General features: G+C 56.6%; 2 protein-coding genes across 3 annotated transcripts; both read right to left on the reverse strand.

The window, feature by feature from the left end:
* Positions 1 to 1,917: 1,917 nt before the first annotated feature.
* On the reverse strand, positions 1,918 to 10,705 carry ARF3 (ADP ribosylation factor 3). 2 transcript variants are annotated; one of them, XM_038752585.1, is made up of 5 exons: positions 10,646 to 10,705; positions 4,178 to 4,426; positions 3,076 to 3,186; positions 2,562 to 2,686; positions 1,918 to 2,079 (listed from the first exon to the last, which is right to left on the reverse strand). In XM_038752585.1, the coding sequence occupies exons 2-5, from the start codon at positions 4,323 to 4,325 to the stop codon at positions 1,918 to 1,920; spliced, it is 546 nt and encodes a 181-aa protein (XP_038608513.1). In that variant the 5' UTR covers positions 4,326 to 4,426; positions 10,646 to 10,705. The 2 variants fall into 2 exon arrangements, with proteins under 2 accessions (XP_038608513.1, XP_038608514.1); XM_038752586.1 differs by lacking the exon at positions 10,646 to 10,705 and adding an exon at positions 8,874 to 8,921.
* A 6,573-nt stretch (positions 10,706 to 17,278) lies between these two features.
* On the reverse strand, positions 17,279 to 24,444 carry WNT10B (Wnt family member 10B). The gene is made up of 4 exons (XM_038752909.1): positions 24,348 to 24,444; positions 23,112 to 23,377; positions 20,078 to 20,424; positions 17,279 to 18,260 (listed from the first exon to the last, which is right to left on the reverse strand). The coding sequence occupies exons 1-4, from the start codon at positions 24,431 to 24,433 to the stop codon at positions 17,802 to 17,804; spliced, it is 1,158 nt and encodes a 385-aa protein (XP_038608837.1). The 5' UTR covers positions 24,434 to 24,444; the 3' UTR covers positions 17,279 to 17,801.
* Between the last annotated feature and the right edge of the window lie 1,369 nt (positions 24,445 to 25,813).

Below are 25,813 nucleotides of genomic sequence, written 5' to 3' on the forward strand. Positions count from 1 at the left end.
GTCTGATCCTGTGCCTGACAGATACCCAGGACTAACAACCCTGCCGCTCTGCTCCCCTCCCGGCCGACAATGGGGGGCAGAGGCAGCAGGAGGAGGAAGAGGAGGAGAGGGAGAGGAAGAGCAGGAGGAAGATGACACAAGCACAGGCACCGCCCCTTGCCAGCCCCTTCTGGAGCAGCATGGGTGCCGAGAGGCCAAGCTGCCTTGGAGCCCAGCTGGGGGTCAGCAGACCCCTCTGTGGAACAGACTGGGGTCAGTCTGGGTAAGAGCCTCCCCCGGGGCAGAAGGAACGAGACAGTAAGAGGGGCAGAAACCGGCCTGAACCCCAGGGCCGTGGGGCGGAAGGGGAAGCTCAGGGAGGGGAAGGGGGCGGTACGTTGGGAGTGAAATTAAAATGTGAAAACCTGAAACCCAGCCTTCGCCCCCTTCTATATGCGTGTGCAGGCACACACGCACACCCATGCGCCTACACACACGTGCGCACACCCACAGACACCCATCTATGCACACGCCCACCCGTACCTATGCATGCATCCATGCGCACACAGAAACCCAAAGAGCAAGATGCAACAACCAAGCAGCAGCAGGAATGAGTTCTGGCTTGGCGGGGAGGGAGGGAGGAAGGGAGGGGGCTTCACAGTTGATCCTGGGGAGAGACACTGAGAGGCAGCCAGGAGAAAGGGCCTCCCTCTCTGCTAGGAAAGGGGACCCTTGGGAGGCAGAATGGGGTGTCCCCCCACACACATACACCAACCCTCACTCTGGGGGAGGGGTACCGGGGAAGGGGGAAGGGGGCTGGGACCGCTCGGGGACTCGGGGCGCAGCCAGCACACACAGGAGCCCAAGGGAGCGGCCGCGGCTTCCCAGAAACCGCTGCGGGCCAAGGGAGGGGGTGCACCTGCCTCGGCCTCAGGTTGCCTGATGGGGTCCTGAGGGTCGGTGAGGGGAGTAGCAGCAGCTTCTGAACTGGATATTCACTTTTGGGGGGTTGGGGTGACAGGGAAAGGACGGAGCAGCCCAGAGCCCTGCCCTGTCCCCCTATCCCACAGGCCTCCAGTCTCTAACTCTAGTTCTCAAAGGAGCGGGTACCGCCCCCACCACCCGCCCATGCCATAGCTCAACTGGCTTGTCGGGAGCCAGGCGGGGGGAGGCGGGGAGCTGGCTCTGTCAGTGGGCTCTTCAGCTGGAGGATTACAGCTGGGAGCGAGGAGGGGTCCTGGCCAGGAAGCAGAGAGGGGACTCGGGGGAGGGGACCAGGATCGGCCCCGTCCCCCGCCAGGCAGTAGTCAAGGCTGGGGGGAAGAGGGACGGGGGAGGGGAGTACAGAAAGCGGGGGGCTCCTTGGACTCCCAAGCCCAGACTGCAGCAGATGAGCCCTGGACCTCGGCTGCTAGCCACATTCCCCTGGCCCACCAGCTCCTGACCCTGGCTTCCCCTGCCCTCTTCCACCTTTTTCTCTCCCCAAACACACACACACACACACACACACGCACCCACGCACACACAGAGACCGTGCAATATCCAGGTAGACCGGAAATGGGGAGACTGGGGGTGGGGGGGGTGGGGGGAGGCCCAGAGTGGGGACTCAGATGCCAAGTGCACAGCAACCAGAGCCAAACCAAGCAGGGGGGCAGGGTTGGGGACAGACCCTCACCCCGGGAGCCCCAGCAGCTGGGGAGTTTTGGGGGGAGGGGAGAAAAGGGAGGTGCTGAGAAACTAGAGTTCAAAAAACTCAGTAAACCGGAGTGAATTGTCATCCAAACCACAACAGCGACTGGAGGAACGGCCTTGCCATCTCAGCAAGGTGCAGGGTGGGGGTTGGGGGGGGCTGGGGGGACCCTGGTCACCCTGGCCATCAGGGTGTAGGGAGGGGGGCCGGTACGGTTGGGGGGGAAGGGGTAGTAGGGGGCTTGAGGCTCACTTCTTGTTCTTGAGCTGGTTGGCGAGCCAGTCCAGACCCTCGTAGAGCCCGTCGCCGCTGGTGGCACAGGTGGCCTGGATGTACCAGTTGCGGTGGCGCAGGGAATGCAGGCCCAGTTTGTCTGTGATCTCGGCGGCATTCATGGCGTTGGGGAGGTCCTGGAGAGGGTGGGTGCGGGAGAGGGAGACAGTCACACCCCAACCTCGCACTCTGGTTCTCAAAGGAGCGGGTCCCCCCCGCAAACACACACAACACCATGGCTCGATCGACTAAGGGGGAGTTCAGTGGGGAAGGAGGCCCGGTCAGGGGTCCCTATACCTGGGGGAGGAGGAGCAGTACTGGCCCAGAAGCAGAGGAGAGGATCGGGGGAGGAGACCAGGAGCCGGAGTTCCCTCGGCCTCCCAAGCCCAGACTGCAGCAGAAGAAGCCCCCCACACCCGTCCCGGCCCCAGATCACTCTCCCGGCCTCTCCCCTCCTGGCCGCCCCGGGACTGAGGGGTCGGGTGGGTGGGCCCTCCGAGGACCAGGGCCCTCGAGGACAGGGTGGCCTGGCTGGGTTGTGCCCCTAAAGCAGTGCACCCTGATCGACCCTGGGTGTTTAGGAGCAGGCGGCGGGCATGGGGGTGTGGTGGCCCCGCACCTGCTTGTTGGCGAAGACAAGGAGCACAGCGTCCCTCAGCTCGTCCTCAGCCAGCATCCGCATCAGCTCTTCTCGGGCCTCGTTCACCCGTTCCCGGTCATTGCTGTCCACCACGAAGATTAACCCTGCAGGCCCGGAGCACTGACTGAACGGGGGTGCGACAGGGGCAAGGGAGTGTGCCCCCATCCCCCACAGGCCAGACCCCAGGGGACTTCCCCTCCGGGGACACCCCCCCCCACCACGGCCCTGTAGGGGTGCCCCACCAGGGACACACCCCCATCCCCTGGGGATGCTCTCCCCAAGGACCCGCCCCAGGGACAGCCCCCCATTCCCCAGGGAAGCTCCCCTCAGGCATACCCCCCCAAATTCCTAGGATGACCCCCAGCCCCCAGGGATAAATCCCCATCCCCCAGGGAGACTCCCCCAGGGACATCCCCCATCCTTCGGGGATGCCCCCCAACTCCATCCCCACCCCCAGAGACGCCCCTCCCACTCTCCCCCTGGTCTGCCGTACCCTGGGTGTTCTGGAAGTAGTGCCTCCACAGGGGCCGGATCTTGTCCTGGCCGCCCACGTCCCACACCGTGAAACTGATATTCTTGTACTCGACCGTCTCCACGTTGAAGCCTATGGAGTCAGGGAGCAGGGAGGCACAGAATCAGAAATCAGTCTGGGCCGGACCAGGCCCTCACAGAGCTCCTAGCCCGTCCGGCGACACAGGATGCACAGGTGGTCCAGGGCCTTCCATCGAGACCCAGACCAGGACCAGAAATGTCAGGAGGGAGTCAAGATGAGGGTGGCTGGGGTGAGTTGAGGGGACGGGGGGAGTCGGAATTGGGACAGGAGGGTGGGTTGGAGGCTGAGGCAGCGATGAATTAGGGAAGGCTTCAAGAGGAGGAGGAAGAGAAGGAGGTGGTGGTAGACCCTGGAGGTATACAATAAATGAAGGAGGGGGCAGGAAGAAGTAGGGTGAGGGGCAGCCAGGCGTGGGGAAGCAGGGAGAGCAGATTGGAGAGGGGGGATGTGCAGGCAGGAGCTGGGGGGCAGGGGTGCAGGGAAACTTCCAGACAGAGTGTGGCCTTGACATGAGGACTTGGGGCTGGGCTGGGGTGGCCAGAAAAATCAGGGAGTCAGGGGGAACCCCACCTACAACCCCACTGGTCTTAGCGCTGCCCTAGGACAGCCCAGAACCCCAGGGCCCACTAGATGCCTCCAAGGGACAGACAGCTCCAACCCAGCCTCAGTGAAAGCTAATACCTGGGAGAGGCCTCGCCCCTCTACCCCCAAATCCTGCCCCACCGCCCCACCCATGTCAACCCGGGCCTCCTCTACTCCAAGCCTGCCAAAGTAGATGATCTGTACCAACTGAGAGGCTGGCATAGGAAGGGCCATGGGGCCGGGGAGGGGGGCACCATGGAGCCAACCCTGTGGAGGTGGGAAGTTAAATAGGGGAAGAGCCTCTCGCTGCTACCCCCAGGGCCCAGAGTTCCCGGGGCAGTGGGAGGCCCCAGAGTACCCATGGCGGCCAGGGTGGTGGGGAGGAGGCCCAACCCCGGCGGTCCCAGAGAGGCAGGGGGCATCTTGGGACACCCGAAGCAGAACAGCCCACTGCCCGTACCGATGGTGGGGATGGTGGTGACGATCTCTCCTAGCTTCAGCTTGTAGAGAATGGTGGTCTTGCCGGCTGCATCCAGCCCCACCATCAGAATGCGCATCTCCTTCTTCCCGATGAGGCTCTTGAGAAGGTTCCCAAAGATGTTCCCCATGGCCACGGCAGGGAGGGGGCGGTCCCGGGAGGGCCGCTGAGTGGAGATAGGGCCGAGTGAGCAGCGAGGGCAGAGGCGTCTCTGGCGTGGAGGACTGATTCCTGTGGAGGGGAGGAAATGGGTTCTAGCCCTGTGGGGTGAGACAGAAGGGAAGGGAGGAGGGCGATCCGGCCCTGGCGGGGAGAGAAGTGGGGGAAAGTATGGTTCATCCCCAGCAGGGAGAGAAGGGGGGAAATGTGGTCCAATCCTGGCAGGGAAAGGATGGGGGAACACGGTCCAGCTCCGGTAGGAAGAGAAGCAGGGACCGTGGTACAGCCCCGGTGGGGAGAGAGAGGAGCACGGTATAGCCCTCGTCGGGAGAGAAGCGGGAGGGAGAAAAACAGGGAGCATGGTCCAGCCTTAGTGGGGAGACAAGTGGAGAATGTGGTCCAGCCCCGGTGGGGAGAGAAGTGGGGAATGTGGTCCAGCCCCGGTGGGGAGGGAAGTGGGATATGTGGTCCCCGGCGGGGAGAAAGCGTGGTCCAGGCTGAGATGGGCAGTGGGGGAACCCCGGAGCCACTTGTCCTCCTGGACCCTGAACCTCTTGCTCCAATGCCCCCGCGGGAAGCTCCCTGGAATGGGTGGGGCAGCCCCGCCTCCCAGTCACCCCCCTCCCCATCGAGCCCCCTGAAGCCAAGAAACAGGCAGAGCAGAGACCCCCGCTCACCTTCTCCCACACCCAGAACAAGGCGGTCCCCACCTGTCCGAGCCCGAGCCCACCCAGGCCTCCGCCACCCTTGCTGGTCCGGCCTCCCTCCTTGCAACCAGAAGTGCAGGCTGGGGGCTAAGTCCCAGCAGGCACTGGGGAGGGTCCCAAAAGCCCCCGGAAGACGCCCCGCTGGCACCACCTTGAAAGGAGGAGGGGAGCCAGAACTGCCCGTGCCAGCCGGGCCACCAGGCCCGCCCACTGGAGCCATGCGTCAGTGGGTAGCTTATTCAGCAGTTCCCATATGCCAGCTGCTGGCACCCTCTACGGGGCCTGGAAGAGGGACACACACACACACACACACACACACACACACTCCCTCCTTCCCCCCAAAGGACCAGGTACCAATGGGTTCGGGGGGCAGAGTGGACACAGCCGGCATTGGGTTAAGGGTGGGGGGGGGTCATCCCTTTCCGGGGACCGCCCCACCCCCCTGCTCTTGGAGACTCTCACCAGCTCGGACTTGATCCTCCAAACCGGCAACAACAAACACTCAATTGATCTTCAAAGGCTCCAGCGGGGAGCAGAAGCAGGTGGGGCCAGAGGGCAGCCCAAGCCCCGGGGGGCAGGTAGGGCCAGGCTTAAGCTTGGGGTCCTGCCAGACATCACCCACCCACCCACCTCCCCCTCCACCCGCCCCACTGACCCCAGAGCCCCAGTGGAGAAGGAGAAAATCGAGCCACGGAGAGGCCGGTGAACCTGGAGGGGCAGGCCTGTATTTGGGGGCAGTGGACCTCACCTTTCCTCTGTTACACCTTCCAGCGGGCACCCCCACCCCGCAAGTCCCCACTATCCAAACTCAGTGCACCCCAACATCTGGAGGGTTCCGCCAAAGGTCATCTCCTCCCTCTGCCTGTCTCCACGTCACTGGCTCTCCCCAGGGCATGCTGTCCACAAAGATCGCTAGGCAGGAAGGCCAGAGAGGGTCCTTCATCCAGCCACCCGGGCCTGGAAGTCCTTCCTGCTGTCTACCCTTGGACTCTCCTGCTGCAATGGAAGCCTACCCCCATAGGGTTCTGCCCACAGTGGAGTCGGAGACCAGGGTGCCCCATCTCCATTTAACCCCCCTAGGGACCCTCACAGACTGCCCCTGGCCTCCTCGTCCCTGGAACTGCCCAGTTCCCAAGTTCTAATTTCTCTGGAGTTGCTGAATCCTCTCCTAATTCTCCCCATTCCCCTCATATCAGGGAGCCCCAAACTGACCCTGGGAGCCAAGTGAGGCAGAAACAAGGACAGCCTATGTTAAATCTTCTGCTAATCCATCCAAGATGGCTTGGTGTGAAAGTCCCAGCTGGAGAGGACCTCAAGAGGTCATTCTGGCTACTCCCCTGCCTCCAGTCCACTGATTCTCTCCATAAAGAGATTCCCCATCCTCTCAATCCATCAGTGGTATTTATTGAGCATTTATTGCGTGCAGGGCACTGTACTAAGCGCTTGGGAAAGAACAATAAAAGAGTCGGTAGATGTGATCCCTGCCCACAAGGGGCTTACAATCTATATAAGTTCTGAAGTCTGGCAGGAAGTTCCTTCTCCTAACTTAAATCCCTCCTACTGCAATTTTTTAAAATGGTATTTGCTAAGTGTGTACTCTGTGCCAGGCACTGTACTAAGTGCTGGGGTAGATCTGAGCTAATCAGGTTGGGCACAGTCCACAACCCACATGGGGCTCGCAGTCTTAATCCCCATCTTACAAATGAGGTAACTGAGGCCCAGAGAAGTTAAATGACTTGTCCAAGGTCACACAGCAGACAAACGGCACAGCTGGGATTAGAATTCAGGTCTTCTGACTCCCAAGCCCGGGATCTATCCATTAGGACATGCTACTTCTCATTAGGCCACTGCTGCTTCTCTTTAAATGCATCCTCTCTTAATCAGACCTCAGAGGAGAGAGGAAATGAGCTGATCTAGTGATCCTGTTCTGACCTGAAGACTGTAACATTGACCTTTGATCATCTCTTGTACAAACTCAAGCCCCAGGCCCAAATTCTTTCCTCCTTTCCTCAAACATCCTGCTTCCCAGCCCTCTAATCATCTTCACGGCTCTTCTCTTCTGGTTCAGCTTGAAGTCCACTATGACACCCAGATCTCCAGCGAGGGCAAACAATGGCCTCGTCCTCATCCACGGCCGCTTTGGCGACCAGAACTGACAAGGACTTTGGAGCCCAGAGCCTTGGGTTCTAATTCAACCAGGTTTGGGATGGGGAGGCCTCACTCTGTGTCTCGGTCTCCCCGACCTTTCTTCCTGGGGATGATGTCATAAAAATAATAATAATAATGATAGCATTTATTTAGCACTTATGACGTGCAAAGCACCGTTCTAAGCGCTGGGGAGGTTACAAGGTGATCAAGTTGTCCCACGGGGGGCTCACAGTCTTAATCCCCATTTTACAGATGAAGTAACTGAGGCACAGAGAAGTGAAGTGACTTGCCCAAAGTCACACAGCTGCCAATTGGCAGAGCCGGGATTTGAATTCATGACCTCTGATTCCAAAGCCTGTGCTAGGGGACACACAAAAAGAACTGGGGAAGATTCTGAGCCATCGAGAGGAGAAAGCTGGCCATGTCTCAGGCTCAGGCTCCTGCTACTTAACTCCCTCCTGGCCAAGCGCACACTCCCTCTCCGCCAGGCGCTGAAGGGCTACCCTGCACAACTGGAAGCAGTGTGGCCTAGCGGACAGAGCCCGAGCCTGGGAGTCAGGAGGACCTGGGTTCTAATCCCGGCTCCGCCACATGTCTGCTGTGTGACCTCAGTTCCCTCATCCGGAAAATGGGGATTAAGAATGTGAACCCCATGTAGGACAGGGGCTGCGTCCAACCTGACTAACTTCTATTTACCCCAGGGCATAGAACGGTGCTTGGCCCACAGTAAGCGCTTAACAATCACCATAATTATTCTTATTGCACATGCTGCAATTCGCAGATGGGTTCCAGGCCCACCGACACACACAACACACACCACAAACAGGCCCAAGCACACGGCCCAAGGCCTAGGTTTCACCCTGCCCCCTGCCCAACGGGCCACCTTGGACTCAAACGGCTGAGCCTTCCGAAGGGAGGTGGCCAGAGGGCGTGGGACGGTGGCCCGAGGAGGGGGAGGAGAGGCTGAAAGGTGAGCTGAGGTGGAGGCCCAGGCCTGACAGGTTCAGCAACCAGAGCCTGCCTGTCCAATAAAACTTTCATGGCGCAGATCCGGCCGGGTCCAAAAAGCAGCCGGGGAGGGAGGGAGGGGGTAGGGAGCGGCTGGAGCGGGGTGGGGGGCACGTTTTCTATTTCTCCCCTGGCTAGAATCGCCGCAGTGCCCTCTCCATCGCTGCCATCCTCTTCACCCCAACCCCTGCCCCTTCCATTCTCCAGCGAGGGGAGGGGGGTCTGCGGGGAATGGAGGTGGGGCGAGAAGAGCTGGGATGGGGGGGGTGGGGGTTTGCAGGCTCCCCCCAAAACACCCCGGGATCCCCCCCACCAACAACAGCAGCTGCTTCCCTCCATCCAAGGCCCCTTTTACCGAAGCGCTCCCTTCCCTCCTCCTCCCCGTCCCCCTCCCCCGCCCGGCTGGCGTAAGCAAGGGCTCCATTTTCTGCTCGGGAGCGCTTTTGCTCCTTCCAAAACGGGGGGAGGGGGTCCCCCCACCCGTGCCCAGCATCCCGAGCGCATCCCGGCCGGTATCCGGGCTGCTTCCCACCTCGCTCGGGGAAAGCGGGGAGGAGAAGGAAAGGGGCCGAAGGAAGGTCGTGTGGGGGAGGAGAGAGAAGGGGGTCCCCTCCACCCCGGCCCCTTAATAATGAAGGCATTTATTAAGCACTTACTCTGTGCACAGCACTGTTCTAGGCGCTGTGCGCCCGTTGTTGGGTAGGGACCGTCTCTATATGTTGCCGACTTGTAAGAATAATAATGGCATTTATTAAGCGCTATGTGCAAAGCACTGACTTGTACTTCCCAAGCGCTTAGTACAGTGCTCCGCACACAGTAAGCGCTCAATAAATACGACTGAATGAATGAATGGGGAGGTTGCAAGGGGTTCAGGCGGTCCCACCGGGGGGTGGGGGGCCCTTCCCCCATCACCCCTGCAGTCCAGCCCGTCCAGCCCCCGCGATTCCCCTTCGACCGCCTTCCCGGGGGTCTCTCGCCCCTTCCCCAAGAGCGGGGGGAAGGAAGGGCCTTCTAGACTGTGAGCCCACTGTTGGGTAGGGACCGTCTCTATATGTTGCCAACTTGAACTTCCCAAGCGCTTAGTACAGTGCTCTGCACACAGTAAGCGCTCAATAAATACCACTGATTGATTGATTGGTTGATTGAAGGGGTTGCAGAGCCGTCGTCCTCCCCCTCCCCCGTTCTTTGCCTCCATCCCCGATGGGGACACCGGCCCCCGGGTTCATTCATTCATTCAATCGTATTTATTGAGCGCTTACTGTGTGTAGAGCACCGTACTAAGCGCTTGGGAAGTCCAATCAATCAATCGTATTTATTGAGCGCTTACTGTGTGCAGAGCACCGTACTGAGCGCTTGGGAAGTACAAGTTGGCAACATATAGAGACAGTCCCTACCCAACAGTGGGCTCACAGTCTAGAAGGGGGAGACAGAGAACAAAACCAAGCATACTAACAAAATAAAATAAATAGAATAGATATGTACAAGTAAAATAAATGGAGTAATAAATGTGTACAAACATATATACAGGTGCTGTGGGGAAGGGAAGGAGGTAAGATGGGCGGGATGGAGAGGGGGACGAGGGGGAGAGGAAGGAAGGGGCTCAGTCCAAGTGGGCAACATCTAGAGACGGTCCCTACCCAACAGTGGGCTTACAGTCTAGAAGGGGGAGAGAGAGAGAACAAAACCAAGCATATTAACAAAATAAATAGAATAGATATGTACAAGTAAAATAAATAGAGTAATAAATACGTACAGACATATATACAGGTGCTGTGGGGAAGGGAAGGAGGTAAGATGGGGGGATGGAGGGGGGGCGAGGGGGAGAGGAAGGAAGGGGCTCAGTCCAAGTGGGCAACATCTAGAGACCGTCCCTACCCAACAGTGGGCTTACAGTCTAGAAGGGGGACACAGACAACAAAACCAAACATACTAACAAAATAAAATAAATAGAATAGATATGTACAAGTAAAATAAACAGAGTAATAAATATGTACAGACATATATACAGGTGCTGTGGGGAAGGGAAGGAGGTAAGATGGGGGGATGGAGAGGGGGAGACTCAGTCCAAGTTGGCAACATCTAGAGACAGTCCCTACCCAACAGTGGGCTCACGGTCTAGAAGGGGGAGACAGAGAACAAAACCAAGCATATTAACAAAATAAAAAAATAGAATAGATATGTACAAGTAAATCAGAGTAATAAATATGTACAGACATATATGCAGGTGCTGTAGGGAAGGAGGTAAGATGGGGGGATGGAGAGGGGGACGAGGGGGAGAGGAAGGAAGGGGCTCAATCTGGGAAGGCCTCCTGGAGGAGGAGTCTAGAAGGGGGAGACAGAGGAACAAAACAAGGCATATTAACAGAATGAAATAAATAGAATAAATATGTCCAAGTAAAATAAATAGAGGGGAAGGCGGGCCCTTCACCTGCTCCTGCTCCGGTTTCCGTGGGGTTTCCCTCAGCCGCTTCTCCCGCGGCCGGCCAACCGCCCCCCTCCCTCCCCCCCCGGGCCCCACCACCTCGCACCGGAAGCGGCGGCGGCGGCGGCTCTGAGGAGATTCCCCTCCCCCCCTCCCCTCCCACCCGCCCGCGAGCCCCAGACCTCGCGAGAACCGCCGCCCGCCGCCCCGCAGCTCTCGCGAGACGCGTCGCCATGGCAGCGGCTGCAGCAGCCCGGGCCCGGCGACCGAGCGAAGGGCGGGAAGCGGGGGTGGAAAGGGCGAGGAGAAGGGCGCGAGGCGCCCGCCCTCCCTCAGATAGTAATAATAACAGTCATCATTTTAGTATCTGTTAAGCACTTACTACGTGCAAAGCGCTGTTCTGTTTTATTTTGTTAATATGTTTGGTTTTCTTCTCTGTCTCCCCCTTCTAGACTGTAAGCCCACTGTTGGGTAGGGACCGTCTCTATGTGTTGCCAACTTGGACTTCCCAAGCGCATAGTCCAGTGCTCTGCACGCAGTAAGCGCTCAATAAATTCGATTGATTGATTGATTCTCTGTCTCCCCCTTCTATCATCCGCCCATCCGCCAAGCTAGCTCTCTTCCTCCCTTCAAGGCCCTGCTGAGAGCTCACCTCCTCCAAGAGGCCTTCCCAGGCTGAGCCCCTTCCTTCCTCTCCCCCTCGTCCCCCTCTCCATCCCCCCTTCTTACCTCCTTCCCTTCCCCACAGCACCTGTATATATGTTTGCACATATTTATTACTCTATTTATGTATTTATTATATTTGTACATATCTATTCTATTTATTTTATTTTGTTAGTATGTTTGGTTCTGTTCTCTGTCTCCCCCTTTTAGACTGTGAGCCCACTGTTGGGTAGGGACTGTCTCTGTATGTTGCCAATTTGTGCTTCCCAAGCGCTTAGTACAGTGCTCTGCACATAGTAAGCGCTCAATAAATACGATTGATTGATTGATTGATTGATCATCATCATCATCATAACTGAGGCTCCGAGAAGTTAAGTGACTTGCCCAAGGTCACACAGCAGACATGTGGCGGAGCCAGGATGCGAACCCATGACCTCTGACTCCAAAGCCCATGCTCTTTCCACTGAGCCACGCTGCACTTCCCTTCTCTGGGCCTCAGTGACCTCATCTGGAAAATGGGGATGAAGACTGTGAGCCCCACGTGGGGCCACCTGATCACCTTGTATCTACCCCATTGTTAATATGTATGGTTTTGTTCTCTGTCTCCCCCTTCTAGACTGTGAGCCCACTGTTGGGCAGGGACTGTCTCTGTGCGTTGCCAACTTGGACTTCCCAAGTGCTTAGTACAGTGCTGTGCACACAGTAAGCGCTCCATAAATACAATTGATTGATTGATTCTCTGTCTCCCCCTTCTAGACTGTGAGCCCACTGTTGGGTAGGGACTGTCTCTTTATGTTGCCAACTTGTACTTCCCAAGCACTTAGTACAGAGCTCTGCACACAGTAAGCGCTCAATAAATACGATTGATTGATTGATTGATTGATTCTCTGGGCCTCAGTTCCCTCATCTGTAAAATGGGGATAATAATAATAATAAGAATGTTGGCATTTGTTAAGCGCTTACTATGTGCAAAGCACTGTTCTAAGTGCTGGGGGGGGATACAAAGTGATCAGGTTGTCCCATGTGGGGCTCACAGTTTTAATCCCCATTTGACAGATGAGGTAACTGAAGCTCAGAGAAGTTAAGTGACTTGCCCAAGGTCACACAGCAGACATATGGCGGAGCCGAAATTCGAACCCATGACCTCTGACTCCAAAGCCCATGCTCTTTCCACTGAGGATGAAGACTGTGAGCCCCCCGTGGGACAACCTGATCACCCTGTAATCTCCCCAGCACTTAGAACAGTGCTTTGCACATAGTAAGTGCTTAATAAATGCTATTATTATTATTATTCTAAGCGCTGGGGTAATCAATCAATCAATCGCATTTATTGAGCACTTACTGTGTGCAGAGCACTGTACTAAGCGCTTGGGAAGTGCAAGTTGGCAACATTCATTCATTCAATCGTATTTATTGAGCGCTTACTGTGTGCAGAGCACTGTACTAAGCGCTTGGGAAGTACAAGTTGGCAACATATAGAGACGGTCCCTACCCAACAGTGGGCTCACAGTCTAGAAGGGGGAGACAGAGAACAAAACCAAACATATTAACAATGGGGTAGATACAAGGTGATCAGGTGGTCCCACGTGGGGCTCACAGTCTTCATCCCCATTTTCCAGATGAGGTCACTGAGGCCCAGAGAAGGGAAGTGCAGCGTGGCTCAGTGGCAAGAGCCCGGGCTTTGGAGTCAGAGGTCATGGGTTCGCATCCCGGCTCCGCCACATGTCTGCTGTGTGACCTTGGGCAAGTCACTTCACTTCTCAGAGCCTCAGTTACCTCATCTGTAAAATGGGGATGATGACTGTGAGCCCCATGTGGAACAACCTGATCACCTTGTATCCCCCCAGCGCTTAGAAAAGTGCTTTGCACATAGTAAGCGCTTAACAAATGCCATTTAAAAAAAAGTGATTTACCCAAGGTCACACAGCGGACAAGTGGCGGAGTTGGGATTAGATCCCATAACCTAATGACTCCCGGTCCCGTGCTGTAATAATAATAATAATGGTATTTGTAAAGTCCCAAAGTCACACAGCTGACAATTGGCGGAGCTGGGATTTGAACCCATGACCTCTGACCCCAAAGCCCGGGCTCTTCCCGCCAAGCCACACTGCTTCTCTACAGTGGCATATAATGGCATTTGTTAAGCACTTACTATGTGCAAAGCACAGTTCTAAGTGCTGGGGTAGATACAACGTGATCAGGTTGTCCCACGTGGGGCTCACAGTCTTCATCCCCATTTTACAGATGAGGTCACTGAGGCACAGAGAAGTGAAGTGATTTGCCCAAGGTGACACAGTGGACAAGTCTTGGAGCAGGGATTAGATCCCATAACCTTCTGACTCCCGATCCCGTGCTGTATCCACTACGCTATGCTGCTTCTCATAATAATAATAATAATGATAATAATGGCATTTGTTAAGCACTTACTACGTGCAAAGCAGTGTTCTAAGTGCTGGGGTAGATACAAGGTGATCGGGTTGTCCCACGTGGGGCTCACAGCCTTCATCCCCATTTTACAGATGTGGTCACTGAGGCCCAGAGAAGTGAAGTGATTTGCCCAAGGTCACACAGCGGACAAGTCTTGGAGCTGGGATTAGACCCCATAACCTTCTGACTCCCGGTCCCGTGCTGTATCCACTACGCTATGCTGCTTCTCATAATAATAATAATAATAACGATGGCATTTTTAAGCACTTACTACGTGCAAAGCACTGTTCTAAGTGCTGGGGTAGATACAAGGTGATCAGGTTGTCCCACGTGGGGCTCACAGTCTTCATCCCCATTTTACAGATGAGGTAACTGAGGCCCAGAGAAGTGAAGTGATTTACCCAAGGTCACACAGCGGACAAGTGGCGGAGCTGAGATTAGATCCCATAACCTTCTGACTACCGGTCCCGTGCTGTATCCACTACACTGTGCTCCTTCTCATAATGATAATAATAATGGCATTTGTTAAGCGCTTACTACGTGCAAAGCACTGTTCTAAGCGTTGGGGTAGATACAAGGTGATCGGGTTGTCCCATGTGGGGCTCACAGTCTTCATTCCCATTTTACAGATGAGGTAACTGAGGCCCAGAGAAGTTAAGCGACTTGCCCAAGGACACAGAGCTGACAATTGGCAGAGTTGGGATTTGAACCCATGACTTCTGACTCCCAAGCCCGGGCTCTTTCCATTGAGCCACACTGCTTCTCATGATGTGGGGTGCCGAGCCATGGGCCTAGATTGACCCCACCACCCTCCCGGGCGGTTAGACCCAGTGATCCAAGGGGTGGGACCCTGAAGCTCGATGTGAGGAAGGAATGATAATGATGGTGTTTGTTAAGCGCTTACTATGTGCCAGGCACTGTAATCAGCGCTGGAGTGGGTCTAGTATATTGTTGTACTCTCCCAAGCATTTTAGTACAGTCCTCTGCACACGGTAAAAGCTCAATAAATACGATTGACTATGGGGATGGAGTGAAGGCCTGAGTCTGGGATGAAAAAGAAGCAGCATGGCTCAGTGGAAAGAGCACGGGCTTGGGAGTCAGAGGTCGTGGGTTCTAATTCCAGCTCTGCCACATCAGCTGTGTGACTTTGGGCGAGTCACTTAACTTCTCTGGGCCTGAGTTCCCTCATCTGTAAAATGGGAATTAGATTGTGGGCCCCACGTGGGACAACCTGATCACCTTGTATCCCCCACCAGAACAGTGCTTGGCACATAGTAAGCACTTAGCAAATATCACAATTATTATTATTATTATTTAAAAGGCCCCCCTCCACCCCCCATCATCATCACTGGACCTCTTTGCTCCACCTTTCCCTGGCTCACGTCTACTTCGGCCTCAATCAATCATCATTCAAAATGTTGAGAAGCAGCGTGGCTCAGTGGAAAGAGCCTGGGCTTTGGAGTCAGAGGACATGGGTTCAAATCCCGGCTCTGCCAATTGCCAGCTGTGTGACCTTGGGCAAGTCACTTCACTTCTCTGGGCCTCAGTTACCTCATCTGTAAAATGGGAATAAAGACTGTGAGCCCTGCGTGGGACAACCTGATTACCTTGTAACCTCCCCAGCGCTTAGAACAGTGCTCTGATAGTAAGTGCTTAATAAATGCTATCATTATTATTATTATTGAGGGTATTATGCACCTACTGAGTGCAGACCACTGTCCTCAAGCAATTCGATCCCTCCTCTCAGCTCCCCAGGTTGTATACAAGACTGGCTCTCCCCACTCCTCCCCGCCCCAAAGGTCCCTAAGTATTGTACTCTTGCAAGTGCTTAGTACAGTGCTCTGCTCGCAGTAAGCACTCAATAAATACGATTGAATGAATGATGCCCCTCAGGCCAGAACGGATGGGGAGGATCAGGCTGAGACCCCAGCCCCCCAATTCCTCTGCCCTCACTTCTGGGAATCCCCCGGGGGGTGGGAGTGGGGAGTAGAGGGAAGCTGAAGTGGGCCGGCTTGCAGGCCGCGGTTGTACTGCTCCAGGCTCCATCTGCCGAGGAGCTGCTGGCTTCCCTCCCCACTGTCTCTCCAGTTTTCTCGCCCTCAGCCCAGGGTGGGGTAGCCGTTCCCATCCATTCCAACCTCCCAGCTCCACCGTGCTATCCGCCCCCCCCATACACACACACACACACACACACATGCACGCACATATATACCACCCCCACATCCTTCCTGGCCCACATCAGAACTGAAGCTGCAGTCACAAGCCTCTGGCCCTGTACACTGCCCCTCCCAGCTCCTACCTCTGACCCCAGGCCTGGGCTGGAGCCCAGCGCGTGTGCCGGGTTCCTGGGGGGGCCCAAGGGAGCGGGGGGGGGCGGAGAGGGGAGGGTGGAGAGGGTGGGAGGCGGTGGCCTGGCTGACAAAATTCACTTGGAATTTCTCAAGGTTGCGGTTTGGGTTGTCTCTGCCACAAAGTGTGTCTGGAGGAGGGAGGGAGAGAGCCCCAAAGAGAGAGAGAGAGAGGGAGTAGCTTCCTAGCTAGGGAATGACGGATGGCTCAGATTGGTGAGGAATAGAGGGGCGAGCGGGAGCCCATGAGGTGCCCCTCGGGGGGATTCACCACAGCCCTGCCACAAGAGGAGTAGGGGAGATGGTATGCAAGGATCCAATTTCTCTCATTTCCCAGTGCCAACGGTTTCTTCACAATCTCCAGCAAAGAGGGGGCCAGCCAGTTGGATCGCCTAAGTGTTAGGAGCCAGGAGGATTGAGGGGGGCGTGAGGACCCCACAGTCTCAGCCACCTGCAAGGCTCACCCTGATAGAGCTATGCAGTGAGATTTACTTTTCTGCATTCAGGCTTAGTGACATAATTGTTTATCTTTAAAGAGACCAGACCAGGAAGGGAAACAGACTATTCCACTTGTCCCAGCTCCGTTCAGTTCTCTTTCTGCTCTCTTTCTGCCTCCTTTACCACTCTGCTTCCATCTCCTTAAAGATAGAAGAATTGAGAAGCAGCATGGCCTTAGAGAGAGCACGGGACTGGGAGAGAGGAGACCCAAGTTCTAATCCAGGCCGTGTTACTTTGGCCAGCAGCATGAACTGGAGCAAGTCACGGGTTCTCTGTGCCTCAGTTTCCTCATCTATAAAAATGGGGATCAGATAGGGAGAAGATACCAGTTTTCCCTCTCTTCCATAGACTGTCAGCCTCGTATGGAACAGGGATTATGTCTGATTTGCTCATGTTCTATCTGCCCCACTGCTTGACACATAGTAAGTGCTAAATGAATATCACAATTATTAACTTGCAGAAGCAGCCTGGTCTCCTGGAAAGAGCATGGACCTGAGACCTGGGTTCTAATCCCGGCTCTGTCACTTGCCTGCTGGGTGACCTTAGGCCAGTTGCAACTTCTCTGGGCCTCAGTTTCCTCATCGATAAAATGGGGATTCAATTCTTATTCTCCCTCCCCTCTAGATTACGAGCGCTCTGTGGGGCAGGGTCTGGGTCCGATTGAGTAGCAGAAGTGGGGATGGTGCTTCAGCCCGGCAACTTGATCTTAATTTAGTTTAATTTAATGACAATGAGAAACCAAGATCAAGCCTCAGCACAATAAGTTAGCCATCCCCACCGCCCCGAGCTCAGGAAAGACCGGGTCCCTGGCCCCTGGGCCCCTGCGAGATATGCTCCCCCTTTTCCCTTTGGAGACGGAGGTGGGGGGTCTTGGGGTCTCAGGAGCTTCCATTCCGGGGTGCTGCCCTACCCAGTCTCCTGCCCCAGGATGAGGGGGGCCCTTCCCTTTGGGGTCTGAGGTCCACACCATCCCCGACCCCCCAACCTCTGGGCCCGCTCTCCCAGGCTCTATGGAAAAGGGTGAGCTCTCCCCCGAGTGGAGGGGGAGAGGGAGGGGAAATACAGTACATTTCATCAGAGTCCACCGAAATCTTTGTGGGGAGGGGTCAGGGAGGGACTCTCCAGTGGTTGGGAAGAACAGTGCAGAGAAGAGACCTCCCCTCCCCGGGGTCCCGGGAGGGAGGAGCGTCCAGCCAGCCGGGCCGGTGGAGGTGAGGGGCGAAGGGTCACTTGCAGACGTTGACCCACTCAGTGACCCGACACTCCTCGCAGAGCACGTAGCAGCACCAGTGGAAGCGGCAGCGGCAGCGCTCGCTGCGGGTCTGGCGCAGGACGTTGTGGCCGCGGCCGCAGCAGAGGCTCCCGCAGCCGTCCATCAGGCCGCTGGTCTTGTTGCAGGCCCGGCCACCCGTGCCAGGGGACCCCAGGGCCGGCTCCCGCTCGCAGAAATCGGGCGACTTCTCAAAGTACACGAGCTCGCCGGCCAGCTGGCGGGGCCGCAGGCGAGGCCGGAAGGCCCCCGAGTTGCGGTTGTGGGCGTCGATGAAGACGGCGCGGGACAGGCGGTCCCGCAGGGCCGCACCGACTGCCCGGAACTCCGGTGCCGCCCGCCAGCAGGTCTTGAACTGGCAGCTGCCCGAAGGGCCGTGGCATTTACATTTCTGCTTCAGGTTCTCCGTCACCACCTAGAGAGAAGCGGGCAGGCAGTAAGTGCTCAATAAATATGATTGAATGAATGAATGAATGAAAGGAAAGAGGTGGTGAGGGGATCGGGGGACAGGAGGGGAAAGTAGTAGGGGGAAGGTCGAGGGAGGTGGAGAAGGAGATGGTTAATAATGATGGTACCTGGTAAACACTTACTATGTGCCAGGCACTGTTCTAAGGGCTGGGATCAAGCAAATCAGGCTGGACACAGTCCCTGTCCCTGGCTTCCTCCCCATTTTACAGATGAGGGAACTGAAGCACAGAGAAGTGACTTGCCCCAGATCACACAACAGACAAGTGGCAGAGCCAGAATTAGAACTCACATCCTTCTGATTCCCAGGCCTGTGCTCTTATCCACCAGGCCACGCTGCTTCCTGATTAGCAAGGGGCCTGTAAACCATCCGTCTCAGGCTGGGGTGGCTGGGCCAGTGTTGTGGACTTGGACTGGAAGCAGTGTGGTCAAGTGGTTACAGCATGGGCCTGGGAATCAGAAGGACCTGGGTTCTAATCCAGCTCCTCCTCTTGTCTGGTATGCGATCTTGGGCAAGTCACTTCTCTGTGCCTCAGTGATCTCATCTGTAGAAGGGGATTAAGAGTGTGAGCCCCAAGTGGGACAGCTGGTATCATTAAAAAAAAAAACTTGGAGAAGCTTGTAGATTGGGAGTCCCAGGAGGGGCAGGGATCATGTTTAATTCCCACCTGTGTAGTTTCTCCCAGAATTTAGCACAGTGCTCTGCTCACAGTCAGAGCTTAATAAATACTAATACTACTGGTGGAAGAGCCAGGACATTTTAGACTGTGAGCCCACTGTTGGGTAGGGACTGTCTCTATATATTGCCAATTTGTACTTCCCAAGCGCTTAGTACAGTGCTCTGCACATAGTAAGCGCTCAATAAATACGATTGATGATGATGATGACCTGGGTTCTAATCCCAGCTCCACCACTAGCCTGCCAGGTGACTTGCACAGTGTCAAGTCACTTCAACTTCTCTGGGCCTCAGTTTCCTCAGCTGCACATGGGGATTAAATTCCTGTTCTCCCTCCTACTTGGACTAGGATCCTCATGTGGGTCAGGGGCTGTGTCTAAACTGATTATCTTGAATCTACTCCAGTGTTTAGTTCCATGCTTGGCACATAAGCATTGAACAAATACCCCTATTATGATAATTATTATTACTCCTAAGCTCCTTGAGAGCAGGGATCATGTCTTATAATTCTATCATACTCTTCCAAGTGCTTAGTACAGTGTTCAGTGCTGAGCTGGAGCTCACTAAATAATTGAGTCATTAATTGAGTCCTGCTCCACCCTCCCTTTTCTGCCATCCACCAGGCCCTGAGGTGATTGGGTGGGGGGAAATCAGAACACTAAATTGCGGTGGGGGGGAGGTGAGAAGTGGCGTGACCTCATGGGAAGAGCACAAACCTCTAAACTTGGGTTCTAATCTGGGCACTGCCACTTGTCTGCCGTGTGATTCGGGGGGAGTGACCTCTCTAGGTTTCAGTTTCTTCATCTGTAAAATGGGGATTAGGTACCTCTTCTCCCCCCCACTTAGATCGCCAGTCCCGTGTTGGACAGGCTTGATGATCTCGTATCTCTCCAGCGCTTAGTACGATGATGGGCACCTAGTAAGGGCTAAATAATAATAATTGTGGTACTCGTTAAGTGCTTACTCTGCGCAGAGTTCTAAGCGGTGCCAGGCACTGTTCTAAGCGCTGAGCACTGGAAACGAATGCCACAATTCTTGTGATGGTGGTTCCAAGCACAACAGGCCCCGGTGCCCGTTGCCCCTGGCCGTACCTGTCGCCCCACGCGGTTGTTATGGATCCGCATCCTGGCCTGGATGTCCCGAGGAGTCTCTCGCGAGTCCAGGAAGTCCTGGGAAAACTTCTCCCCGAAATCCAGGTCGTGGCTGCAGCCGCCCCACTCCCAGGTGTCCTGCGGGCCGGGGCCCGGGCCGGGCAGGGCCGAGGGGAAGCCCTTCCCTTGGGCCAGCGCCTGCAGCTGGACCAGCTGGGCTGGCATCCTCTCGGGCTCCGGCCCGCCGCACCCGCAGCTCCCCAGCCGGCCCAGGCTACAGGCCGTGGCCACGGCGTGCATGACCCCTGCGGCCAGCAGAGAGAAAGAGAAGGCGCTCTCCCGGAAACCTGCGTGGGGGGCAAGGGGGCGGATAGACGGTGAGGGAATTGGGCAGAGAGGGGGACCACAGCGAGGGGGGTCCCGGGCCGCCCACCCGCCCAGGCTGCCCTCTGGGTCATGGTGAGGGCAAGGCCGGACTCGCCTCCGGTTGGGGGACTGGGCTGCGGTTCCCCTCTTTTTTCGCCCCCTTGAAGGGGTGAAGTTGTTGCCACTTGTCCCGGGAATTCCCCCGGCGACGCAGCTGTCTTTTAACCCTCTCCTCCCCGCCGTTCAACCCGGGATTCTCCCCCCCCCCATCCCTCCCTCCCGCCCTCCTCCCCGAGTCCGGGGAGGGGCTCCCGGCTCTTTGTTCCCCGGCAATTTTTGGAGAGGGGAGGAGGGGAGGGGGACGGGTTTAACCCTTTCACTGCCGGGGTGGCGCCTCGCCCCTCCCCTGCTGCGGGGGGCGCGGCCCGGGCTTGTCCCAGACGGGGGCAGAGGGGGTGTGGAGGGAAGGGGAGGGGGGCTAGATGGCGTTTGAAGCTGTCAGGGCCGGGGGCGGCTCCCTCCCCGCGCACAGGTGCAGGTTTGGGCCCGGCCCAGCCCGGCCAGCTGCCTCGCCGGGAGCGCGCAGGTGGATGGGGAGGGTCGCGGCGCGACGCTGGGGCTCAGACGAGGCGGAATTCCCGGGGGAATTCCCACGCGGGGCTCCCCCGCTCCCCTTCCCCCTTCCCTTCCCTTCCCGCCTCCAATCGCGGGCATCCTGAGGGGCCTAGAGGCCGAGGGGCGATCCCGGCGTCCGTAGGCACCCCAAAAGCTTCGGAGTCAGAGGTCATGGGTTCGAATCCCGACTCCACCACATGTCTGCTGTGTGACCTTGGGCTAGTCACTTAACCTCTCTGAGCCTCAGTTACCTCATCTGTAAAATGGGAATTAAGACTGTGAGCCCCACGTGGAACAATTTAATCACTTTGTATCCCCCTCAGCGCTTAGAACAGTGCTCTGCACATAGTAAGCGCTTAACAAATGCCATTATTATCATTATTATTATTATTATTAAAAGGAGTGGGGGGTGGGCGGGACTCCGAGGGAAGGACCGAGGGGCTTGGGCGGAGGTAACGGACCCAAAAATCCTCATCCGCGAGGAGTAAGGCGGGGGGGGGGATCAATCAATCAATCAATCAATCGTATTTATTGAGCGCTTACTGTGTGCAGTGCACTGTACTAAGCGCTTGGGAAGTACAAGTTGGCAACATATAGAGACAGTCCCTACCCAACAGTGGGCTCACAGTCTAAAAGGGGGAGACAGAGAACAAAACCAAACATCCTGTCACCTGCTCGGAAACTCTCAGCTCCGCCCCACAGCACTTGTGTATATTTGTACATATTTATTATTCTATTTATTTTATTAATGATGTGTATCCATCTATAATTCTGTTTATCTATTTTGATGCTACTGATGCCTGTCTACTTGCTTTGCTTTGTTGTCTGTGTCCCCCCCTTCTGGACTGTGAGCCCGTTGCTGGGTAGGGATTGCCTCTGTTGCCGAATTGTACTTCCCAAGCGCTTAGTACAGTGCGCTGCACACAGTAAGCGCTCAATAAATACCATTGAATGAATGAATGAATGGGGGGGGAGGTTGGGAGGCCTCAGCGCTTAGGGCAGGGCTCTGCACGGAGTAGGCCTTCGATCAGCGCCATCGATGGACGGCTCGTCCAGTCCATACGGCTGGGGGGGTGAGGGGGAATGCCCGGCAGGGAGGTGGGGGGGAGAAAAGACTCATGTGGGACAGCGATGGAAATCTGATTTGATTATCTTCCATCTACCCCAGCGCTTCGAACAGTGCTTGACACATAGTAAGCGCTTACAACTACAATAATAATGATGATGATAATAATAATAATAAGGCCGCGGCCCCGTTGACCCCTCACGGCTCCCGGCCACCTCTGCCACACGTCTGCCGTGTGACCTTGGGCAAGTCACTTTACTTCTTTAGAGAAGCAACGTGGCTCAGTGGAAAGAGCCCGGGCTTTGGACTCAGAAGTCATGGGTTCAAATCCCGGCTTTGCCAAGTGTCAGCTGCGTGACTTTGGGCAAGTCACTTCACTTCTCTGGGCCTCAGTGACCTCATCTGTAAAACCTTCCCCTTTTAGACTGTGAGCCCACTGTTGGGTAGGGACTGTCTCCATATGTTGCCAATTTGTACTTCCCAAGCGCTTAGTACAGTGCTCTGCACATAGTAAGCGCTCAATAAATACGATTGATGATGATGATGATAAAACGGGGATGAAGACTGTGAGCCCCATGTGGGACAACCTGATCACCTTGTATCCCCCCAGCGCTTAGAACAGTGCTTTGCACATCATAAGCGCTTAACAAATACCATCATTATTATTATTCTCTGCGCCTCAGTTCCCTCATCCGTACAATGGAGATTGGGACTGTGAGCCCCACATGCGACAGGGACTGTGTCCACCCCGATTCGTTTGTATCTACCCGAGCGCTTAGTACAGTGCCTGACACGCAGTAAGCGCTTGACAAATACCATGATGATGATGATGATGATGATGATTCTTCCCCGTGTCTCAGTTACCCCACCTGTCAAAGGGGGAGGAAGACGGCGATCCCCACGAGGGCCAAGGACGGTGCCCAGCCCGGTTACCTGGTGGTCCAGCCCGACGTTGGGTACGGAGCGAGCCCCAAGTCGGATTCTTACCGCGCTTGAGGATCGCGCTGTGATGGGGCAGGCGGTTGCCACCGGCCTCGAGGGTGGAGCAGTTCCAGCGCTGGTCACGCAGCTGGTGCTGACACTCGTGGACGGCCAGGCGCAGGCCCAGGAGCGCGGCGGCCGTCCCGTCCGGGCTCCGCAGGCACAGGCCCAACTGCCGCTTGCTCAGCCCGGGCAGAGTCAGGCACACGGCGTTGGGGCTCAGAGAGGGCTCCCCGGGCAGCTTCAGCCCCAGGATCTCGTTGGCCAGGGTCCTGCGGGGGAGGGGGAGTCTTTTAGACTGTGAGCCCACTGTTGGGTAGGGACTGTCTCTGTATGTTGCCAATTTTGTACTTCCCAAGCGCTTAGTACAGTGCCCTGCACACAGTAAGCGCTCAATAAATACGATTGATGACAGGCCCGGCTGTGCACGGGGAGCCGCCCCGCACCTCCCCTCCGAAGCCGTCGGATTTAGTGAGCGCCGGCCTGAGCGCTGGGGAGAGGACCATGATGAAGAAGACCAGAGAACAACAGAAGAGCACAGGGAAGCAGCGTGGCTCAGTGGAAAGAGCCCGGGCTTTGGAGTCAGAGGTCATGGGTTCAAATGCCGCTCCGCCAATTGTCAGCTGGGTGACTTTGGGTAAGTCACTTCACTTCTCTGGGCCTCACTTACCTCATCTGTAAAATGGGGATTAAGACTGTGAGCCCCCCTGTGGGACAACCTGATCGCCTTGTAACCTCCCCAGCGCTTAGAACAGTGCTTTGCACACAGTAAGCGCTTAATAAATGCCATCATTATTGTTATAAGCCCTTAGTACAGTGCTCTGCACACGGTAAAATAAATACGATAAATAAATCGATTGATTGATTAGTGGCAAGAGCCCCGGCTTGGGAGTCAGAGGTCGTGGGTTCTAATCCAGGCTCCGCCACTTCTCAGCTGGGTGACCTTGGGTAAGTCACTTCATTCCTCGTGGCTTCAGTGACCTCATCCGTAAAATCTGTGAGCCCTACGTGGGACAGCCTGATGACCTATCCCAGTGCTTAGAACAGTGCTGGGCACAAAGTAAGCGCTTAGCAAATCCCATCATCATCATCATTCCCTGCCCACGACGGGGCTTACAGTCTAGAGGGGGAGACGGACAGCAGGAGAGATGAATAAATGAGAGCTAGGGGTATAAGTGCTGTGGGGCCCTCCTCCACCCGGCATGGTCCCGTGGCCCACCGGCCCGCCATCTCCCGGTTTACCGGCTGCTGAAGGAGAGGAACAGGAGGCCGGCGAGGCCCAGGGGCCGAGGCCGAGGGCGCAGGTGGGGCGGCGATTTTCCGGTCATGTCCTGCCTGGGCCGGGCGGCTCCGGTGACGGTGTCGGGCAGGGAGGGCGGGGCGGGCTCGATCTGCGGGGACGGAGGGGGCCCGGTTTGGCTCAGAGCCCGGCCCTGCCCCCGAGCCCCCTTCGCCTGGGTCCGGGGGGGGCCGCGGATGCTGACCCCCAGCGGGGCAAGGAGGTCCCCTAGCGCTGACCCTCAGCGGCCAGGTCGGGGCGAGGAGACGGGTGGGGAGGGACGGGACCACACAGAAACCCACCCAGACACACACACACACACACACGCTCCGACCTCAGACACATCGCAGACACCCAGTCTCCCGTACACGCCGAGACAGAGTCCTGCGTACGCGTCTACACATCATCACCCACACTCCGTCCTCAGACACCCCACAGGCATACGATCGCTCGCACAATCTCCCTCTCACGCTGAGACAGATCCTGCGTGTACACACACACAAACACACAATCACACACACTCTGTCCTCAGACACCCCACAGACACACGATCAATCACACAATCTCCCTTTCTCTCCGAGACAGAGCCCTGTGTGTACACACACACAAAAAACACATAATCACACACTCCGACTTGACACTTCACAGACACACAATCAGGCACAGTCTCCCTAACATGCTGACAGTCTCACGTACGTATGTGTGTGCCCACCCACCCACCCACACCCACACACACTCACACACACGGGGGTCCCCTGGGCCCCGGCCGGTCCTGGCTCTGCTGTGGCGAAAGGCAGCCGTCGCCCACCTGAGTCTCCGCCTCCGGGAGCGGCCGGGGTCTGGGGTCTCCCGCAGGGAGGACCCGGAGAGGCGGGGGTTCCCCGCAGGAAGCAGGAGGGGCGGGAGGGCGCCTGGGTCCTCGGCTTCCCCCTCTTGCGGGATGGAAAGGGGCGAGGGTCGGGACGCGACTGCCCTCCTCTCCCCTCCCACGAGGTCTCGGGGTCACCCCCCGAATCCAGGTACCTCCACCGCAAAGGGGGAGGGTCTCCTTAAAGGGACCGCCGGGATTTCGCACCTTTCCCACCGCCCTTCCCACCCCATCGGGGCAGTCCTCCCCGCGGTCCGCCGGCCACCTGCTCCTCCTCCTCCTCCTCCTCCCTCCCCCAGGCCGGTCCCGGCCTCCATCTCCTCTTTTGGCTCCTGTCCGGCTCACGCCCCGCCCCCCGGAGGCGTTTCTCCGTCCTACTGAGAGCTCACCTCCTCCTCATCATCATCAATCGTATTTATTGAGCGCTTACTATGTGCAGAGCACTGTACTAAGTGCTTGGGAAGTACAAATTGGCAACATATCGAGACAGTCCCTACCCAACAGTGGGCTCACAGTCTAAAAGAGTGGGCTCCTCCAGGAGGCCTTCCCAGACTGAGCCCC

The sequence above is a fragment of the Tachyglossus aculeatus genome, chromosome 10, assembly GCF_015852505.1.
Source record: "Tachyglossus aculeatus isolate mTacAcu1 chromosome 10, mTacAcu1.pri, whole genome shotgun sequence".
In the NCBI taxonomy this organism is placed as follows: Eukaryota; Metazoa; Chordata; class Mammalia; order Monotremata; family Tachyglossidae; genus Tachyglossus; species Tachyglossus aculeatus.